Source organism: Cetorhinus maximus, chromosome 3 (genome assembly GCF_964194155.1).
Source record: "Cetorhinus maximus chromosome 3, sCetMax3.hap1.1, whole genome shotgun sequence".
NCBI classification, from domain to species: domain Eukaryota; kingdom Metazoa; phylum Chordata; class Chondrichthyes; order Lamniformes; family Cetorhinidae; genus Cetorhinus; species Cetorhinus maximus.
The window spans coordinates 129,820,626-129,843,081 of NC_135881.1; the positions used below are offsets into that span (position 1 = coordinate 129,820,626).

The 22,456-nt window shown below is 44.7% G+C and overlaps 1 protein-coding gene across 1 annotated transcript; it reads left to right on the top strand.

Moving 5' to 3' along the window:
- The first annotated feature begins 16,777 nt into the window (after positions 1–16,777).
- On the top strand, positions 16,778–22,216 carry rpl15 (ribosomal protein L15). The gene is made up of 3 exons (XM_078538990.1): positions 16,778–17,801; positions 19,347–19,483; positions 21,852–22,216. Exons 1-3 carry the CDS (start codon positions 17,630–17,632, stop codon positions 22,155–22,157), a joined length of 615 nt encoding a protein of 204 aa, XP_078395116.1. The 5' UTR covers positions 16,778–17,629; the 3' UTR covers positions 22,158–22,216.
- The last annotated feature ends 240 nt before the right edge of the window (positions 22,217–22,456 follow it).

A 22,456-nucleotide genomic window follows, 5' to 3' on the forward strand; every position in this document is an offset into this window, starting at 1 on the left:
ACTTCTGATGGTTTATCTGAGGCCTCCCTCTCAGGAGTTATCTGTCCACTAGGCTCCCCAGTAGGAACCTGCAAGTTTGCCTCTTCGACTCCCTCAGGCTAAATGGATCCTACAGGTACTTCCAAAACAAGAGGAGTTCCTCCTGCCAGTGGTGTAGACTCCAGCAGAAATGTTTGGCGCATCTATTCTTGTGGATCTGTTTCACTGTTCCGGAGGTGATCTGGGACATAGAAACAAACCTAAAGATATAAAGTTAATGGATATAAAATAACTTTACTATTGTAATATTAACTTTATAATACTTTGCAGAGTGTGGGAAAGGGCCTGCCAGCCCCTGCCAAAAGGCCCAAGGTCAGATCTTGCAGGATTTTCAGCACGGCGGGCTGAAGACCCCCAGTACGCAGCTGAGTTAGTAAAGGTGGGAATGGCCACAGAGGTGGGATAGAAGGCCAGGAAACTTGAAAGGTAAAGTGAAACTTGGAGGATTTTGAGCCACTTAAGAGTTAATGTTGAGGGAGGTGAGGAAGGGAGAGGGCAGGAGCAGGGGGCCAAATTTTGGGCCAGCATCGATTTTGATGGGCCATCTAAGGCTCTTATCTGCATTTTTTTAAGTGTTGGCAACTGAGGCTCAGACCTGTTATCGACATTTAGGATCATCGGAACTGTTTGGCAGCTGAGGCTAACCTTCAGGCTCATTCCGGGGCCGTTCCACTGGCAACTACCGATAAAGACAGCAGGCCCGACTCCAGCACAAAGCAGGGCCTTCCACCAGTAAAATCCTCTCTCCCAGCGGCCTGGCAATGAAAGCGGGATCGCAACAGCGAGATTAGCCCCTCCTCTGAACACCTCCCTCTGACATGAAAAGCTGGCCTGATGACTCTCATGCTAGAGAGAGATGGACTCCTCCAGTCTCTCTCCAATTGTACACAGTGCGGCTAGAAATGCTGACAGAGACATACACATTTTCTGCTGCTGCTCTGGAATAATCTTCTTCATTGACAACCCTGGGGCTCAGCATTTGCCTCCAGCTAAGAGCTTGGGCTGTCCTTGGTCCGCCTTGGTGGAAACTTTCCACCAAGTCACGCTCATGGCTGCAGAGCAACCCTTAAGGTACCCTGCAGGCCACTCACAGGTTGTCCCCTTTAAGATACCGTTTGTGCATAGCCGGGCAAAAAAATTAAACCTATCGCTCATTTAAATGAACAGGTAGCGCAAAACAAAAACATTTAGAAGGGGCATTGCTCCACTGCTGTACCTGCCTCTAACATTTACTCCTTGTGGTGTGTTGTTCACCATTTAACAACATATGTACCTGTCTTGGCAGCTGCACTGTGGTGTATCTGAGCTGCTGCAGGGTACACTTGAATCTTGTGACTAACCGTCCTTGGAATGAGTGACTAACTCTGAAGAGTCTTCGTCCACCTCCCACACTACTTCCTGAGGGACACTTGCGAGATCTGTAGAGGATGATAAGACATGAAGAACTGACATGGTAAGAGGGTTCTAAGTTATCATTGCACACATTATTATTTTTCATTGCCTGTTGACACCAAGTCAACATAACTGAGTGTTTTATGATGTGTGGCTAGGTGATATTCTGTCACAAGGTAGCTGTGAGATCTCCATCTCCAATGACCAGCCATTCAGAGACCTGCCTTATCTACAGCACCGCCGCCTCTATAGTTGACAAAGTGGAGATGACTGGAAAGCCATCTTTGGTTCTGTGCTCCTTCTCCGTAAGGAAAGAAAGAAGAGACCTATGAGATTGAGAAGTGGAATGTTTTGAAGGACAACATTTGCCATGTGTCATTGCGAGGGTTGGATGTGAGATGGTAATAAGATGAAGGTGACAGTCAGAGGTGGCTGATCAGATAGGGATGTGAGGAGCTGTCTTGATGGAGAGGGTTGGGCTCACCTGGAAGATGTGTTGGTCTGAGGATCGAGTAACATGCAGAAGAAGGCTTTGGAAGGCAGAGTGAGGGGGATTGTATTTGAAAGTTAGCAGGGAGGTTATGCTGGAACTGTATAAGACGCTGGTTAGGCCACAACTGGAGTACTGTGTGCAGTTCTGGTCACCACATTATAGGAAGGATGTGATTGCACTGGAGAGGGTGCAGAGGAGATTTACCAGGATGCTGCCTGGGCTGGAGGGTCTGAGCTATGAGAAAAGATTGGATAGGCCAGGGTTGTTTTCCTTGGAGCAGCCAAGGTTGAGAGGGGACCTGATAGAGGTGCATAAAATTTTGAGGGGCGTAAATAGGGTGGATAAGAAGGCAGTTTTTCACATAGCAATGACCACAATATGATTGAATTTTATATCCAGTTTGAAAGGGAGAATAGTGGGTCTAAGACTAGTATTTTAAACTTAAATAAGGGCAATTTTGTGGGTGGGCACGAAAGCAGAGATAGCTGTAGTGAACTGGGCTACTAGGCTAGAGGATAGATCAATCGAGAAGCAGTGGCAGACATTTAAGGGGATATTTTAGATTAAGTATATACCTGCTATAAAGGTAAATTTTAAGGAGAGGACCTGCCACCCATGGCTAACTAAAGAAGTTAAGAAAAGCATGAAATTTAAGAAAAAAGCATATAACTGCGCAAAGCTGAGTGGCAGGTCAGATGATTGGTCAGAATATGAAGAGGAGCAGAGGATGTCTAAAATGTTCATCAGGTTAAAGAAATTGGAGAGTGAGAGGAAGCTAGCAAGAAATGTAAAAATGGATAACAAGAGTTTCTACAGGTATTTAAAAGGGGAAAGAGTAAGTAAAGTGAGTGTTGGTTCTCTAGAGTGACAATGGGGAGTTAATACTAGATAATAAGGAAATGGCGGGCTTCACTTTAGAGGATACAAAAAACATTCCAGTGATAGCTGTGAATCAGGAGGTGGAAGAGAGAGAGGAACTTGGTGAAATTACAATCACTAGGGAAGCAGTACTGAGCAAACTGATGGAGCTGTGGGCTGTCAAGCCTCCAGGTCTTGATGGACTTTCTCCTAGGTTCTGAAATGAGGTGGCTAATGAGATAGTAGATAGGTTAGTGTTAATTTTCCAAAATTCGCTAGATTCTGGAAAAGTTCTATCAGACTGGAAAGTAGAAAATATAATCCCTCTATTCAAGAAGGGAGGGAGGCAGAAAACAGGAAACTACAGACCAATTGGCTTGACATCTGTTGTGAGGAAGGGGTTAGAATCGATCATTATGGAGGTTAAAGCTGGCACTTAGAAAAACTCAAGGTAAAATAGTTTGACAGGCAATATGATTGGCGCAGGCTTAGAGGGCTGAAGGGCCTGTTCCCGTGCTGTACTTTTCTTTCTTTGTTCTAATCGGGAAGAGTCAGTATGGTTTTGTGAAAGGGAAATCATGTTTAACCAATTTATTGGAGTTTTTTTGAAGGGGTGACATGCGCTGTGGATAAAGGGGAATCTGTAGACGTGCTGTACTTGAATTTCCAGAAGGCATTGGATAAGGTGCCACATCAAAGATTATTGTGGAAAATAAAAGCTCATGATGTAGGGGTAACAGATTAGTATGGATAGAAGATTCGCTGGCTGGCAGAAAACAGAGTATGCATAAATGGATCTTTTTTCTGATTGTCAGGATGTAACAAGTGGAGTCCTGCACGGGTCTGTGCTGGGCCTCAACTTTTTACAATTTATATCAATGACTGAGATGGGGGAACAAAGGCATAGCAGCTACATTTGCAGATGAAATAAAGATAGGTAGGAAAGTATGTTGTGAAGAGAATATAAGGAGGTTGCAGATGGATATAGATAGGTTGAGTAAGTAGGCAAAGATCTGGCGAATGGAGTATAATGTGGGAAAAAATGAAGTTGTTCACTTTGGCAGGAAGAATAAAAAAGCAGAGAATGGAGAACAACTGCAAAATTCCGAGGTGCAGAGAGATCTAGGTGTTCTAGTGCATGAGTCACAAAATGTTAGTATGCAGGTACAGTAAGTAATTAAGAAGGCTAATGGAATGCCACCCTTTATTTCGAGAGAAATTGAATATAAAAGTAAGGATGTTATGCTTTAGTTATACAGTGCATTGGTGACATCTTGAACATTGTGTGCAGTTTTGGTCTCCTTATTTGAGGAAGGATGTAAATGCATTGGAGGTGGTTCAGAGGAGGTTTACTAGGTTGAAACCTGGAATGAGCAGGTTTTCTTATGAGGAAAGGTTGGAAAGACTAGGCTTGTTTCCACTGGAGTTTAGAAGACTAAGGAGTGACTTGATTGAAGTATATAAAGTCCTGAATGGCTTCGACAAGGTGGACGTGAAAAGGATGTTTCCTCTTGTGGGTGAGCCCAGAACCAGGGGGCACAGTTTTAAAATTAGGGAGTGCCCTTTTAGGACAGAGATGAGGAGAAATTTTTTCTTTGAGGGTTGTGCAACTTTGGAACTCTGCATCAGAAGGCGGTGGAGGCTGGGTCATTGAATATTTTTAAGGTGAAGGTAGTTAGATTCTTGTGAGGCAAGGGAATCAAAGGTTATCGGGGATAGATGGGAATGTGGAAATCGAAACACAAGCAGAGCAGCCATGGTCCTATTGGATGCGGAGCAGGCCCGAGGAACTGAATGGCCTACTTCTGCTCCTATTTCGCATGTTCGCAGGCTACTGACATGCTGTTGGGCTCCCCTACTATGAAAGTTAAAGTGGCTTTGACTGAAACTTTGACTGGCCTCCCTGTTAAGTTAAACTTTCTACCACCTATTCCGCCGAAATTACTCTGGTGTTGGGTATGTGCCCCCCACCCCTACCCCCCCACCAACACCATATCACGCCTTAACCTCGCCACCTCCCAGCACCTTACCTTGTTCCTTTCCTCTCATTGCTCCTTTAAAATCCTTGTTCCACCCGCCCACACTTTGTAGTTCCTCCATCAATCTCTGCACTGGCCAATTCCTCATTGTTGGGGAATTCAATTTTCACCTGAGTTCTCCTTACCCTCTCTCCTTTAAATTCAATACCATCTTGTCTTCTGTAAGTCTCTCCCTCAATATGAACACTTCTACTCATGTTCACAGCCAGCCCACAAACTTGCCATCACTATTCCCTTGTTCTCAATCACAAACAAGGTCACCTTCAACTACTTCATCACCCTCACATGACCCAAACACTTCCACTCCATTTCCTTCTTGTTTCTCCCTGGGGAAAAAAGCACTCCCTCAAACCACTTATAACTGCAATTTCAAACACAAAATACCTAACCTTTGGCTCGTCATTTGCTATGATACTTCTGCAATTGTAAATCTATTCAACCACACCCCCACCTCCAACTTTGATGCCCTAGTTCGGAAGGAAAATCTTTATACTCCTCTACTATGGTCATTCTCCCTGCTATGACCCCTATCCTGACACACTCAAGTGCAAGAGACCCAGCCTTAAGTCTCTCTGCCATACAAGTAGCGCAGCCATCCATCGCCAGATTTGGTTGGACCACATCAAGTGCCATTGGGTCTTGGTCGCCTCTGTCAAATTCACCAGTATCTACAGCAGCATCCTGAAAAACAAATATAACACCTGCTTTCTTTTCTCCCCTACCAACAGTCTCCCTAAACACTTCTTCCCTGCTCCCTCCACTGTCAGCTCTAACAACAACTGTGAGAAACTCCTGGATTCCTTCACTACTAAGATGGAAGCCATCCATTCAACTGTCCTTGCAGGTTCCCCCTTCACCTTTCCCAGCAAGCTTTACCTCTTGTCTTAATCCAGAAGTTGTGTCTTTGCCCTTATACCACCCTCAAGCTCAGTTACAGATTCTCTTCTGTTCCCTTGACACCATCCCCACTAAACTGCTGACCAACCAACTTTTTTCCTGACCTCCATACTAACTGATATTGTACATGGATCCCTATCCTCAAATACTGTTCACTTGTCTTTCAAAACCAAAATCATCACTGCTCCCCTCAAAAACACACTGTTGGTCCTTGCAAACAAGTGTCCCATTTCAAACCTTCCTTTTCTCTCCAAAGTTCTCGAATGCGTTGTCTTCCAAGTTCTTGCCCACATTTCCCACAATTTCTTGTTTGAATCCCTATAGTTAGGGATCATCAAAATAAACCTAATTAAAAAATTACAAATGTCATTGCAACTTTGACCATGGTGCATTATATTATCCTTCCTCATTCTCCTTGACCTCTTTGCAGCCTCTGATATGGTTGACAAAGCCAATGTCCTATAAAGCCTCTCCTCCATTGTCTAGCACAGTGTGACTAACCTCAGTTTCAATTTTATTTATACGCTGATAATCTGAGCCTCCGCAACAATACTTTTCTTCTCACCCTTCACCATTACCTCCAGAGTCCTCCATGTATCTTTGTTTAGCCTCCTCCTCTTTCTCATCCACAAACTGGCCCATTGGTGCCATCATTCACACATGCACATTAATAACACCTAGCTCTACATCCCAGCACCTCTTTCAACCCTTTCACTGCCTCTGTGTTGTCAGATTGCTTGTCCAGTATTCAATCTTGGATGAGCTGCAATTTTCTCCTGTTAAAACTTTGGGAAGACCAAAGCCATCATATTTGGTCTCCATCACAAAATCGGTACCCTTGCCACTAATTCCACCACCCTCCATAGTTACTGTATCAGACTTGGCTAGATTGTTTGACTCTCAGCTTAGCATCTGACCCCATAGTATCTCCATCACAAAGATTGTCTACCTTCCGCACACTTTTGTTGCTTGCTTCCTATCACACACCAGATACTACTCAATCATCACTCCTGCCCTCAATAACCTGCATTGGTTGACAGTCTCGCTAATGTCTCCAATTTGAAATTCTCGACCTTGTGTTTGAATCCCTTCATGACCTTGCCCCACCCTTTCTCTTTAACCTCCTAGAGCCCTCTGAAAACTCAGCGTTCCTCCTGTGGATCTCCCATGCCCTTATCCAACAATTGATGGTAGTACTGTTAGCCATCCACGCTTCATGCCTTGAAATTGCCTCTCTAAGCATGTTTGCCTGTCTCTCTCCTCCTTTAAGTAGTCCTTAAAAACAACCTCTTTGGCCTTACTTTTGACTGCCACACTTAATATCTATCTATTTATTTCTAATTATGCCACCATGAAGCACTTCTGAAAATTTTCATATTGATTAACATTGCTATATAAATGCAAGTTGTTCTTGAGAGTACTTCAGCAAAAGGTTTTGCCATTTGGATGTGGCAGAATCCTTTATATTGCACTTTAGTTCAGGCATAAAATGTACTTCACATAATGCTTGAAGGTTTCTCTTTGATTAGCAACAATCCTTTTTCTTCTCTCAATGAGGTCCTCAACAAATTTTTAAAAAACTGATATCCCCTGCTATTTATAAAAACAAAAAACTGCGGATGCTGGAAATCCAAAACAAAAACAGAAATACCTGGAAAAACTCAGCAGGTTGTGTCAGCATCGGCGGAGAAAAACAAAGTTGACGTTTCAAGTCCTCATGACCCTTCAACAGAACTAAGTAAAAATAGGAAAGGGGTGAAATATAAGCTGGTTTAAGGTGGGGGGGGGTGGGGGAAGAAGTGAGGGGGTGGGGTGGTTGTAGGGACAAGCAAGCAGTGATAGGAGCAGATAACCAAAAGATGTCACAGACAAAAGCTAAAAGAGGTGTTGAAGGTGGTGATATTATCTAAAAGAATGTGCTAATTAAGAATGGATAGCAGGACACGCAAGGTACAGATAGCTCTAGTGGGGGTGGGGTGAAATAAAACTAAAAGGGCATAAAAGGTATAGATTTAAAAATAATGGAAATAGGTGGGAAAAGAAAAATCTATATAAATTATAGGAAAAAACAAAAGGGAGGGGGAAGAAACAGAAAGGGGGTGGGGATGGAGGAGGGAGTTCAAGATCTAAAGTTGTTGAACTCAATATTCAGTCCGGAAGGCTGTAAAGTGCCTAGTCGGAAGATGAGGTGCTGTTCCTCCAGTTTGCGTTGAGCTTCACTGGAACAATGCAGCAAGGCAAGGACAGACATGTGGGCAAGAGAGCAGGGTGGAGTGTTAAAATGGCAAGCGACAGGGAGGTCTGGGTCATTCTTGCGGACAGACCGAAGGTGTTCTGCAAAGCGGTCGCCCAGTCTGCGTTTGGTCTCTCCTATGTAGAGGAAACCGCATTGGGAGCAACGAATGCAGTGGACTAAGTTGGTGGAAATGCAAGTGAAATGCTGCTTCACTTGAAAGGAGTGTTTGGGCCCTTGGACGGTGAGGAGAGAGGAAGTGAAGGGGCAGGTGTTGCATATTTTGCGTATGCATGGGGAGGTGCCGTAGGTGGGGGTTGAGGAGTAGGGGGTGATGGAGGAGTGGACCAGGGTGTCATAGAGGGAACGATCCCTATGGAATGCCACCAGGGGGGTGAAGGGAAGATGTGTTTGGTGGTGGCATCATGCTGGAGTTGGCGGAAATGGCGGAGGATGATCCTTTGAGTGCGGAGGCTGGTGGGGTGATAAGTGAGGACAAGGGGGACCCTATCATGTTTCTGGGAGGGAGGAGAAGGCGTGAGGGTGGAAGCGCAGGAGATGGGCCGGACACGGTTGAGGGCCGTGTCAACTACCGTGGGTGAAAAACCTCGGTTAAGGAAGAAGGAGGATATGTCAGAGGAACTGTTTTTGAAGGTAGCATCATCAGAACAGATGCGACGGAGGCGAAGGAATTGAGAGAATGGGATGGAGTCCTTACAGGAAGCGGGGTGTGAGGAGCTGTAGTCGAGGTAGCTGTGGGAGTTGGTAGGCTTGTAATGGATATTGGTGGACAGTCCATCACCAGAAATTGAGACAGAGAGGTCAAGGAAGGGAAGGGAAGTGTCAGAGATGGACCATGTGAAAATGATGGAGGGGTGGAGACATGAAGCAGCACCGAAGTAATCATCGATGTACTGGAGAAAGAGTCGTGGGAGGGGGCCGGAGTAGGACTGGAACAAGGAATGTTCCACATACCCCATAAAGAGACAGGCATAGCTGGGGCCCATGCGGGTACCTATAGCCACACCTTTTGTTTGGAGGAAGTGAGAGGAGTTAAAGGAGAAATTGTTCAGTGTGAGAACAAGTTCAGCCAGACGGAGGAGAGTAGTGGTGGATGGGGATTGTTCGGGCCTCTGTTCGAGGAAGAAGCTGAGAGCCCTCAGACCATCCTGGTGGGGGATGGAGGTGTAGAGGGATTGGACGTCCATGGTGAAGAGGAGGCGGTTGGGGCCAGGGAACTGGAAATTGTTGATGTGACGTAAGGTGTCAGAGGAATCATGAATGTAGGTGGGAAGGGACTGGACAAGGGGAGAGAGAAGGGAGTCAAGATAACGAGAAATGAGTTCCGTGGGGCAGGAACAGGCTGACACGATCGGTCTGCCGGGACAGTTCTGTTTGTGGATTTTGGGTAGGAAGTAGAAGCGGGCCATCCGAGGTTGGACGACTATCAGGTTGGAAGCTGTGGAAGGAAGATCTCCAGAGGAGATGAGGTCAGTGACAGTCCTGGAAACAATCAACCTTGTCCGGCCCATCTCCCGCGCATCCGCCCTTACGATTTCTCCTCCCTCCCAGAAACATGATAGGGTCCCCCTTGTCCTCACTTATCACCCCACCAGCCTCTGCATTCAAAGGATCATCCTCCGCCATTTCCGCCAACTCCAGCATGATGCCACCACCAAACACATCTTCCCTTCACCCCCCCCCCCCGGTGGCATTCCGTAGGGATCGTTCCCTCCATGACATGCTGGTCCACTCCTCCATCATCCCCTACTCCTCAACCCCCACCTACGGCACCTCCCCATGCATTCGCAAAATATGCAACACCTGCCCCTTCACTTCCTCTCTCCTCACCGTCCAAGGGCCCAAACACTCCTTTCAAGTGAAGCAGCATTTCACTTGCATTTCCCCCAACTTAGTCCACTGCATTCGTTGCTCCCAATGCGGTTTCCTCTACATTGGAGAGACCAAACGCAGACTGGGCGACCGCTTTGCAGAACACCTTCAGTCTGTCCGCAAGAATGACCCAGACCTCCCTGTCGCTTGCCATTTTAACACTCCACCCTGCTCTCTTGCCCACATGTCTGTCCTTGCCTTGCTGCATTGTTCCAGTGAAGCTCAACGCAAACTGGAGAAACAGCACCTCATCTTCCGACTAGGCACCTTACAGCCTTCCGGACTGAATATTGAGTTCAACAACTTTAGATCTTGAACTCCCTCCTCCATCCCCACCCCCTTTCCATTTCTTCCCCCTCCCTTTTGTTTTTTCCAATAATTTATACAGATTTTTCTTTTCCCACCTATTTCCATTATTTTTAAATCTATACCTTTTATGCCCTTTTAGTCTTTTCACCCCACCCCCACTAGAGCTATCTGTACCTTGCGTGTCCTGCTATCCATTCTTAATTAGCACATTCTTTTAGATAATATCACCACCTTCAACACCTCTTTTAGCTTTTGTCTGTGACATCTTTTGGTTATCTGCTCCTATCACTGCTTGCTTGTCCCTACAACCACCACCCCCCACCCCACTTCTCTCCCCACCTCCACCTCCTCCCCCCCCCCCCCCCCCCCGACCCCCCCACCTTAAACCAGCTTATATTTCACCGGTCTCCTATTTTTACTTAGTTCTGTTGAAGAGTCATGAGGACTCGAAACGTCAACTTTGTTCTTCTCCGCCGATGCTGCCAGACCTGCTGAGTTTTTCCAGGTATTTCTGTTTTTGTTTCCCCTGCTATTTAGCCTTTCTGCATTGCTCCACATGTACTGTTACACCATTAGATTGTACTACCACTCAAATGTTTTCCTTAATTAAAAATGCTAAAAAAGGCAATCTTTTCAAATCTCCACAGTCCAGATGTATGAGATAGTGGAGGTGTGTCAGACTATAGAATACAGATGTGTGAAGTCAAACAGTGCAGAATTGTGGGACTAGTCTAGACATTGTATGTGTAAGAGGTGAAGCAGTACAAGTGTGTGAGATTAGATAATAGTGTGTGGGGCTAGGTAGTGTATGGGTGTGTGATTAGAAAGAACAGATGCGTGAGGTTCACAGAATCACAATTGTTATGGTGCAGAAGGAGGCCCTTCGGCCCATCGTGTCTGCACTAGCTCTCTGAATGAGCATTATGACTCCGTGCCATTCTCCTGCCTTTTCCCTGTACCCCTGCACATTGTTTCTATTTAAGAAATCATCTAATGTCCCCTTGAATGCCTCGATTGAACCTGCCTTCACCACACTTCCAGGCAGTGCATTCCAGGCCCGAATCACTCACTTTGTGAAAAAGTTTTTGCTCATATCACATTTGCTTCTTTTGCAAATCACTCTAAACCTGTGCCCTCTCTTTCTCGATTCTTTTACGAGTGGGAACAGTTTGTCCCAGGTCCCTCTGCTCCTGCACACCCTTCTGAGTTGTACCCCTTATTTTATGTTGTCTCTCCACGTTCTTCCTACCAAAATGAACCACCTCACACTTCTCTGCATTGAACTTCATCTACCATCTATCTGTCTACTCACCAACTTGTCTATGTCCTTTTGAAGTTCTACACTATCCTCCTCACAGTTTACAATGCTTCCAAGTTTTGCATCATCCGCAAACTTTGAAATTGTACTCTGCCCGCCCAAGATCTAGATCATTAATCTATATCAGGAAAAGCAAGGGTCCCAATACAGATCTCTAGGGAGCTCCACTACAAACCTTCCTCCAGCCCAAAAAATATCCATTAACCATTACTCGCTGTTTCTTATTGCTCAGCCAATTTTGTATCCACGTTGCTACTGTCCCTTTTATTCCATGAAGTATAACTTTTCTCACAAGTCTGTTGTGTGGCACTGTATCAAATGCCTTTTGGAAGTCCATGTACACCACATCAACAACATTACCCTCATCTACCCTCTCTGTTACTTCTTCAAAAAACTTCAGCAAGTTAGTTAAACACGATTTTACCTTAAGAAATTCATGCAGGCTCTTCCTAATCAACCTCCTTTTTTCCTTGTGACTATTAATTCTATCCAGAATAATTGTTTCTAGAAGCTTTCCCAGCACCAAAGTTAAACTGGCTGGCCTGTAATTGATGGACTTATACTTACAACCTATTTTGAACAAGAGCATAACATTTGCAATTCTCTAGTCCTCTGGCACCTCCGCTGAGTCTAGGGAAGACTGAAAGATTATGGCCAGTGCCCCTGCTATTTCCACTCTCACTTCCTTCAATATCCTTGGATGCATCTCATCTGGTCCCGGTATCTTGTCAACTTTAAGTACCAACAGTTTATCCAATACCACCACCTCCTTATCAATTTTGAACCCTTCTAGTGACAGAGTTTCCTCCTCTGTCATCATGGCCTGGGTAGCATCTGCTTCCTTGCTAAAGACAGATGCCAAGTATTCATTCAACACCTCAGCTGTAGCCCTGCCTCCACGTGTAAATCCCCTTTTTGGTCCCTAATCAGCCCTATTCTTCGTTTTACTATTTATGTGCCTATAGAAACCTTTGAGATTTCCCATTATGTTGGCTGCCAGTCTTTTCTCATAATCCTTCATTGCTTCTCTTATTTGCTTCTTCACTTTTCCTCTGAACTTTTTGTATTCAGCTTGATTCTCAATTGTATTTTCCATCTGACACCAGTCATAAGCACACTTTTTCTTCTTTATCTTAATTTCTATCTCCTTTTTCATCCAGGGAGCTCTGCATTTGTTTGCCCTACTTTTCCCTTTTGAGGGAATAAAGCTTGACTGTACCCAAACTATTTCTTCATTGAAGGCAGCCCATTGTTCAGCTACAGTTTTTCCCGCCAACTTTGATTTCAGTCTATCCGCCCCAGCTCCACTCTTGCCCCATTGAAGTCAAGGGGAAAGTTTACTTCCCCTCTCCTCACCGTCCAAGGGCCCAAACACTTCTTTCAAGTGAAGCAGCATTTCACTTGCACTTCCCTCAATTTAATCTACTACATTCGTTGCTCCCAATGCGGTTTCCTCTACATTGGAGAGATCAAACGCAGACTGGGTGATTGCTTTGCAGAACACCTTCGGTCTGTCTGCAAGCATGACCCAGACCTCCCTGTCGCTTGCCATTTCAACACTCCACCCTGCTCTCATGCCCACAAATCCGTCCTTGGCCTGCTGCATTGTTCCAGTGAAGCTCAACGCAAACTGGAGGAACAGCACCTCATCTTCCGACTAGGCACTTTACAGCCTTCTGGACTGAATATTGAGTTCAACAACTTTAGATCATGAACTCTCTCCTCCATCCCCACCCCCTTTTTTTTCCCAATAATTTATATAGATTCTTCTTTTCCCGCCTATTTCCATTATTTTTAAATGTTATTTCCATCCATTGTTTTATCTCTACCTTTTAGCCTATTTCGATCCCTTCCCCCCACCCCACCCCCACTAGGGCTATCTGTCACTTGCTCGTCCTGCTTTCTACCCTTAATTAGCACATTCCTTAGATAATATCACCACCTTCAACACCTCTTTGGCCTTTTGTCTATGACATCTTTTGGCTATCTCCACCCATCACTGGCCCTCTATCCAGCTCTACCTGTCCCACCACCCCCCCACCCCCCTTAAACCAGCTTATATTTCACCTCTTTTCTATTTTTACTTAGTTCTGTTGAAGAGTCATACGGACTTGAAACGTTAACTGTGTTCCTCTCCGCAGATGCTGCCAGACCTGCTGAGTTTTTCCAGGTATTTTTATTTTTGTTTCCCTTCTTGCTAGTGTTTCTTACTCAAATCCAAGTAGCTACTACTTTAAAAATAATAGGCTTTTCTAATTTACAGCTATTTAAAAACACTCCCTAATAGCAGTTTCTCACCAACCAATGAACTTATGGTTTTCCTGTGATGTCACTGTTCAATTTTTTTTTTCAAACTCAGCTCCAAAGGTGAGGTTTACACCCAAGTCTGTTTCTGCTCAGCTACTTCTGTTCCTGACTTAGAATATTTTATATTATTCAGTCATGGTCTGTGGGAGTTGCTGGCTAGGCCAGCATTTATTGTCCATCCCTAACTGTCATTGAGAAGCTGGTGGTGAACTGCCCTGTAGAACTGCTGCAGTTCACCACCACCTTCTCAAGGGCTATTAGGGAGAGAGTTCCAGGATTTTGACCCAGCAACAATGAAGGGATGGTGATATATTTCCAAGTCAGAGTGTTGAGTGGCTTGGTGGGGGACTTCCAGGTGGTGGTGTTCCCATGTCTCTGCTGCCCTTGTCCTTCTAGATGGTAGCAGTTGTGGGTTTGGATGGTGCCGTCTAGTGCCTTGGTGAGTTCTTGCAGTGTATTTTGTAGATGGTACACACTGCTGTCACTGTGTGCCGATGGTGGAGAGAGTGAATGTTTGTGGATGGGATGCCAATCAAGTGGGCTGCTTTGTCCTGGATGGTGTTAAGCTTCTTGAGTGTTGTTGGAGCAGTACTCATCCAGGCAAGTGGAAAGTATTCCATCACATTCCTGACCTGTGCCTAGTAGATAGTGGACAGGCTTTGGGGAGTCAGGAGGTGAGTTACTGGCTGCAGGATTCCTAGCCTCTGACCTGTTCTTGTAGCCACAGTATTTATATGGCTAGTCCAGTTCAGTTTCTGGTCAATGGTAACCCCCAGGATATTGATAGTGGGGGATTCAGCGATGGCAATGCCATTGAATGTCAAAGGGTGATGGCTAGATTCTCTGTTGTTGGAGATGGTCGTTGCTTGGCGCTTGTGTAGCGCGAATGTTACTTGCCACTTGTCAGCCCAAGCCTGGATATCATCCGTGTCTTGCTGTTACTGGACATGGACTGCTTCAGTATCTGAGGATTCGCAAATAGTGCTGAACATTGTGAAATCGTTAGCGAACATCTCCACTTCTGACCTTATGATGGAATAAAGGTCATTGATGAAGCAGCTGAAGATGGCTGGGTCTAGGACACTATCCTGAGGAACTCCTGCAGAGATGTTTACCTTATCAATATCCTTCATAAATTTGAACACCTCTATCAAAGCTCTTCTTAACCTTCCCTGCTTGAAGCAGAACAAACCAGTTTCTCTTGTCTCTCCATGATCCTTATTACCATACAGGTATATATTTTCTGCACCCCGTCCAAGGCCAAGTGGCACCCTTCTTAAAGCGTTGGAGACACTGCTTCAGCTGAGACCTAACCAGGGTTTTATAAAGATTTAGGTTTACTTCCTTGCTTTTGTACTCTCTTCATATAATAATAAAACTAAGGAATCTGTATGTCTTGCCAAATTGTCCTGACATCTTTAAAGATTTGTATACATCCATCCAGATCTCTGTTCCCGTACCCTGTTTAAAGTTGTACAATTTAGTTCAGCCTCTGCTCATTCCTTCTCCAAAAATGTACCACTTCACCCTCTCTGTATTAAATTTCATCTGCTATGTGTCTACCAATTTTACCAATCTTTGTTCTCTTGAGGTCTCTACTATCCTCCTCAATGTTTAGATTCATATGAATTCAAAAGAATCACAGCTGCATTTCCATTTACCACCTTCCCTTTTAATGGAAGAAAATGTCTCAAGACACTTTACAGGAGTATTATTAAGCTAAATTTGACACCATGACACATAAGGAAATATTAAGACAGATGGGCAAAAGCTTGGTCAAAGAGGTTGGTTTTAAGGGCTGCTTTGAAGAAGGAATGAGAGGCTGAGAGAGCTTGGAGCATTTGTAGCTGGAGGCACAGCTGCCAGTGGTGGAGGGATTACAATTGGGGATTCCCAAGAATCTAGAATAGCCCTGAGGGTTGTGGGGCTGGATGAGATTTCGAAGATAAGGAAAAGTGTGGCCATTGAAGGTTTGAAAACAAAGATGAGAATTTTAATGGGTTGTGGGGTTGGTATGGAGGGACAGTTGGGCATTGAACTGAGATGACTGAGAGAGGGGGGATGCATGATAAATTGAGGTGGAGCTTGAAATTGTTAAGGATGAGAAGTCGCTTAGGCTAGGGAGGAGGCAGTGAAAATATTTTGGTGCAAATTTTTATAGTACTTAGGTGGTTCATAGAGATTGAGGATTTTAAATGAACGAGAGTATGTTCAAAGCAGAGGCTGATAGATTTCTAGATACCAATAACATCAATGGATACAGGGATAGTGCAGGAAGATGTCATTGAAGTAGACGATCAGCCATGATCTAGCTGAATGGTGGAGCAGGCTCGAGGGCCGAATGGCCTACTCCTACTCCTATGTTCCTATGAGAGACATGGCACAAGATGAGATGCTCAAACAGTGACAGAAAATGCAGGAAATACTCAGCATGTCTGGCTCAGTATAGAGAGGAACAGAGTTAAAGGGCAGAGTTTCACTGGCCCCAAGCAGCGGGAACAGAGGTGGGAGGGGTCAATAAAATAACATAGAGCTGCATCAGGGAAGTTTACAAGTGGCAGGTTGCAAAGTGGATCAGCTGCCTGCTCTGAGGTGGGCAGCTGGTTTGCATAACTAAATGCCCTATTAAGTACCATTTTAGGGAGCTGCAGAGATTTTGCCAATTGCAAAACAGCCCCACTTTGGCAGTCCAGCGAAGCCATTGGAGCCTGAGGCTCCATGCCCCATAGATGGGGTCACGGGCAGGAAAAGCAGTTCCCATGGTTCCAGTGAACCCCCAAAGGGTTTGACCTGTGATTGGCAGTGCCTTCCCTTTGGCCATCCTGAATTTTAATTTGTACTTGCCTCTGCGAGGGCATCTCAAGATAGAGAAGCTGCGCACCTGACTTGCCTCAGCAGTGCCCACTTGTCCTGGTGGCAGCCAGCTTTAATTAAGCTGGCAACATCAGGAGTTTGCCTGGCTCTCACCAGGCCTCTCACTTTGTCCTGCAGGTCAGATTCAGCCCAACTTTTCAGATCTGTGACCTTTCATCAGAGTTTCCAGTATTTCATCTGCAGTGTTTTGGTTTAGCATTAGTGAGATGTTCAAAGTAGGCCAGGTGTAGGGGAAACAGATGGTTTAAGCTAATTAAAAAGCAGAATACTGCAGATGCTGGAAATTTGAAATGATAAAAACAGAGAATGCTGGAAATACTCAGCAGGCTATGGTGTGGCATCTGTGGAGTGAAACAGAGTTAATGTTTCAGGCCTGTGACCTTTCACCTGAAGAGTTTGTTTGAATGTAGTACTCTAGATGTTTTGAATGACTATTTGTATTGACCCTCTCTCCCTCTGACAGCCCCTCCGACTCTGACTGAGTCTCCACTGCTCCCCCTACAGGCTGTACCCGCTTCCGGAAGTGACGCGCGCGGCCTGTTAAAGCGCGCGGTGGGGGTCAGCGTTCTTTCTTTTTCCGGCCGCCGCCATCACCAGGTGAGAGAGAGCCCGGGGCCTGGGGGAGAGCCTTTATCCACCGCCATCCTGTGGTCAACTCACCCACCCGGACCAGCCGCCGCTGCGTTCATCATCAGCGCTGCACCGCGGCCATGGCCACTCTCATATTGGAGCTGAATGTGTGTCGGGAGCCCCGGCAAATGGGGGCGATCCTGGGCCTGCTCCACAGGGTTAGGGTTATGGGGGGGGTGGGTGGTGAGGGAGGGGGAGCGCAGTTCATCAGACCCGGGTCGGGGGAGGAAGGGGTCCAGGAGGGGATCCTGTACCAGCCACGCTGGGCGCTGAGGGTCGCTGCTTTGTTGCCTGTCTGTAACGGGCCGCTCTCTCTCTCTGTCTGACCGTCTCCAGATTGACCGAGGATGGGAGCCTACAAGTACATGCAGGAGTTATGGAGGAAGAAGCAGTCGGACGTGATGCGATTCTTGCTGCGGGTCCGCTGCTGGCAGTACCGCCAGCTCTCGGCTTTGCACCGGGCTCCTCGACCTACCAGACCCGACAAGGCTCGCAGACTGGGTTACAAGGCCAAACAAGGTAAGGCCAGGCAGGGAGGGGGCCGCTGCAGCTTGTAGGAGCTTCAGTTTATACCGATTTAGGCTCTAATGTTCTGCACCTGTAAAGCAGCTGAAGTGAAAGTCCGAGAAGTAGGGCAAAAATGGAGGCATTCGGCCTTTGCCAGAGTTGAAGCGATCAACATGTTGCTGTCATTGCCATGTCACGTTACTGTAGGGATGAATTAGACCACATGTTCTGTATCAATTAAAGTTCAGTGGGTAGGAGGGTAACAAATCACTTGTATCTCCATGATATAAAGTGGGGTTGTGACTGATTTTTAGATAGTGAACTTGTAATCCAGTGAACTGGTAAATGTTTCATTTGAGATCTCTAGTTGCAGATTGATTTTTGTGAATTATAACTAAATTGGGGTAACTGATTGCTTCTCAAGTTGTATACTGTAAAAGCAGAAGAGTGAGTGATTTTTGATCTAAGCTGAATTTTGCAGTATGTCACGTGGGTGATGTCTGCAGTATGTTGCTGTACAACAATAAATGTGAATTGCTCGCAAGTTCTTCATGCACTTGGCTCAGGGCTGCTTGTTGCCTTTTTGCTAGCTGTACCTAAGATTGTTAAGGCAAGGCATGTTTAGCTCGGTTGATTTGAGTAACAGTTTATGAAGATAATGTGGCTGGTGTAGTGTATGTGGACTTTCAAAAGGTATTTGAATGCCACATCACAAGCTTGTCATCAAAGTTAAAGCTCTAGGAGTAAAAGGGACAGTGGCAGCATGGATATGAAATTGGCTGAGTGAAAAGAAACAGTGGTTCAGCTGCTTTTCCAGACTGGAGGAAGGTATATAACCCTCCCTAGAGATCAGTATCAAGACCACTTTTTTAAAAAATCTCTATTACTGGCCCAGACTTGGGTGTACAGAGCACAGTTTCAAAATTTATGGCCAACTCAAAACTTGGAAGTGTTGTGAACTGTGAGTAACATAATGATAGACTTCAATAGGACATAGTGGAATAGGTGGGTATGAGGCAGATAAAATTGAATGAAAAGGCATGTAAAGTGATTCATTTTCATGGGGAGAATGAGAAGAGGCAATATAAAATAGAGGGTACAAGTCATACATCCAAAACCTGGCTGTCTGAAAATTGGACATTTTTGGAAAATAGTTCTTGGTGGCATGCAGCACTGGTTTGACACTAAGTTTGCAGTGGCAGGCTGGCCTGGTTCCCATGCTTAAGAGTTGACTCTTATTTGGGGGAAAAAAACTTTACAATGTATTCTTTATTTCATGTATCTCTTAATCAGTGAATTTAGCTGAGGAGAGGCTGCTTGATTTTGTCCAAAGTCTGGAAAAATCTGAAATCCAGCATGGTCTTAGTCCTGAGGGTGAGGATTTTAGATTTTTAACCTGTACAATTCTAAATGGGGTGCAGGAGCAGAGGGACATGGGGATAGATCATTTGAAGGTGGTAGGGTGGGTTAAGAGAGCAGTTGTGTGTTGCCTTTGAGAGTTGTTGTCAGGGTGCTTAATTCATTGTGAAACATACCAAATGATTTCTTGGTTCACAGGTTATGTTATATATCGTGTGCGAGTTCGCCGTGGTGGCCGCAAACGCCCTGTTCCTAAGGGTGCGACTTACGGTAAACCAGTGCATCATGGTGTCAATCAGCTGAAGTTTGCACGAAGCCTTCAATCTGTTGCTGAGGTATGGTCTTTAATTGAAGCATGATATGTTGATCTTTTGTGTAAAGTTGTTTTTGACTTGAACAGCAGATCGTTGGCCAGAGCGGCTACCATTGAGTAGGTGCCTTGAGTGACGCTGCTGAGTCACATAATGCGTGATGGGGATTTTTGACCATTTTTCCATGGCAAGGACCTTGATGTGAATTATATTAATGTTATCTTTTAAAATAAATTCAGTTCCTACAGGCTTTGAATTACCATAGCATCCAGATAATTGTTGATTTTAAAGTTAGATGGAAAGGTTTATGCACAGTGCTATTCAAGTACCACTTTGAATCGAGACAGCAACTGAGTTCACTCATCCCAGGCTTCTGCCAACACTTGTCCCCATTCAGAGGATGGCAGGATATAGTTTCTTGAGTTGCACACTGGAGTGGAAGGATTATAAACAGTTCAATTGGCAGCTCAACAGTCCGTTCTGTGGAGGACTAGATAAGCAAAGAAAAACAGTTTGATGCAAGTTATGATATGAGACACTGGTTGAATGCATTTCCTATTTGAGAACCAACCTACAGAGTGTAAGTTGCATTTGCCAATAAGACTGATGAATTGTTGTAAGTCACTGTTGGGGTTGGTGTGGTGTGTGTTTCTTCATGGAGGCATAACTGAAATTAGTTGGGATTACGGTGAGATTTGATTGAAACTATTATTATTTGCAGTTCTTCCCACCAAAATGTTTGTTAAATAACAATTATTATATTGCCTTAACACTGTCTAAGATTTAGTCAGTCCACCTACTGTGGTTGGAGAAACTAGCTCGATTTTTAAAAAGACATCATATTCATTTCTGTTCACCAGTTGTTACTGCATGATTAAAAATTGATCAGTACAGGCATACTCCCAAGGATGCACTTAGAGAAATAAGCATTGCTGCAGAACTAGAGTCTAAGGGACATCGTTCTGGGATGTGCTTAATTTGTGTGCGAGGGCCCCATGAATATTGATGGATTCTGGGTACCTAATTTCTAAAACGGTGTCAACTATCTCAAAGGGGGGGGAAAGTGCCACTTTTCCGGAAAGAGATAATTTCTCACTGCCAGCCAGTCAACAGTATACAGAAAAATGCTGAATTCATAATACAACATCTCTCGCCATATGCCGTTTCTCCAGCTTAGCACTGAGATAAAATTACTAACCAGTTGGAATTCCTTTGCTTGAATGTATAGGTTTCAAACTTTTTGAAGTCAGATCCCTGATTCAACCAGTGAGGGTACAAAACAGAAACCAGTCTCAGTGCTGGAGTCATATTGTGAATTCATCCTAAACTGTCTGCCATCTTCACTTCTAAATGCTTGCTTTTGCTTTCCCCATTTATTTTTTTAAAAATACATAAAATTTGATACCTTTGCTTGAATGTATAGGTTTCAAACTACAGGTTCTACAAAGTTAATTTTTCTCACAAGGCCCACCGAATACTGTGAGTAATGTTGCTAAATATCATGCATTGACTGGCTGACCATTATTGTGCACTGATATCTGTTTTTCTGGTAAAATTACACTTCTCCTTCAGACTAAGTTGGCCCTATCTTTCAGAAATTACATGCCCAGAGTCAAATCAGTAATCACAGCACCCTCATACAAGTTAAGCACATCCCAGAAAGCATATTAGACTTTGAATTTCCCCTTGGATACCCTCTCAAGTTCAGCAGCACTGATCTTTCTGATAAGTGATAATATGCATCCTAAACTCTTTGGGACTGAGCCTGGCACAGTCACCTAACACTTGATGGGCAACTGCATGTGAAGGAAACCAGTTTATAGTCAGTGTCCACAGAATGAGTAGGAATTTCTCTGCAAGTTATATGATTTACAATTGTTGTTGCTCACACTGCTAGATTGTGATGTATTCAGATGTTTTTCTCTTGTATCTGCCCTGTCGCCCAATTGGCCTAACAGTTCAGAGCTCATTTAACTTTTGACTGACACCAGCTTGAAACAGAACCTAGCAAATTTCATATGTGCCAAGTTCAATCTTGTAAAGAACAATTGTATACCATATAACTTGCAGAGAAATGTCTAAATATCACTTTCCAAACAGTTTATTGCCAGAGAAATTCGCTCTGTGGATGCTGACCATAAAGAAGGTTTCCTTAACATGCAGCTGCCCATGAAGTGTTAGGTGACTGTGCCAGGCTTGGGCCCAGAGTTCAGGGTGCAAATTTCTGCATTCTCCCATGTGTAAGGCACAGAGTACACTTGTCAGAAAGATCAGTGCTACTGAACTTGAAAGATTTTTGAATATTCAAATATCATGTTACGTGGTGTGTTTATTACATGCAAGTTCAGCACTTGAGAGTTTAGTTTGTTAACCATTATTTTGTTTATTTTAGGAGCGAGCTGGTCGCCACTGTGGAGGACTGAGAGTACTCGCCTCGTACTGGGTGGGTGAAGATGCCACGTACAAGTTCTTCGAGATTGTTCTTGTCGACCCATTCCACAAAGCTATCCGCCGCAACCCCGACACCCAATGGATCACAAAGCCTGTGCACAAGCACAGGGAGATGCGTGGCCTAACATCTGCTGGCAAGAAGAGCCGTGGTTTGGGCAAGGGTCACAAATACCATCTTACTATTGGAGGCTCTCGTCGTGCTGCATGGAGAAGACGCAATACACTGCAGCTCCGTCGCTACCGTTAACGTGTAGTATCTGTATATTTTACATTGTTAAATAAATGGGTTTTGAGGATTTTCCTGCACCAGTGGTAAGCGCCTCATTTTGGTGATGACATCATGCTATTGAGAGTGTGGCTCGGTTAGTCAGAAATAAGTGGCTGCAGTGATTGGCAAGTCTATTTATATAAAATTTGAATATAATGAAAAACCCTCAGTGACAGAGTGTTCCTTTCTTTAGTTTGATACGAACATATGAATTAGGAGCAGGAGTTGTCCACTCAGCTCTTCAAGCCTGCCTGCACGATACAATAAGATATCTAGCT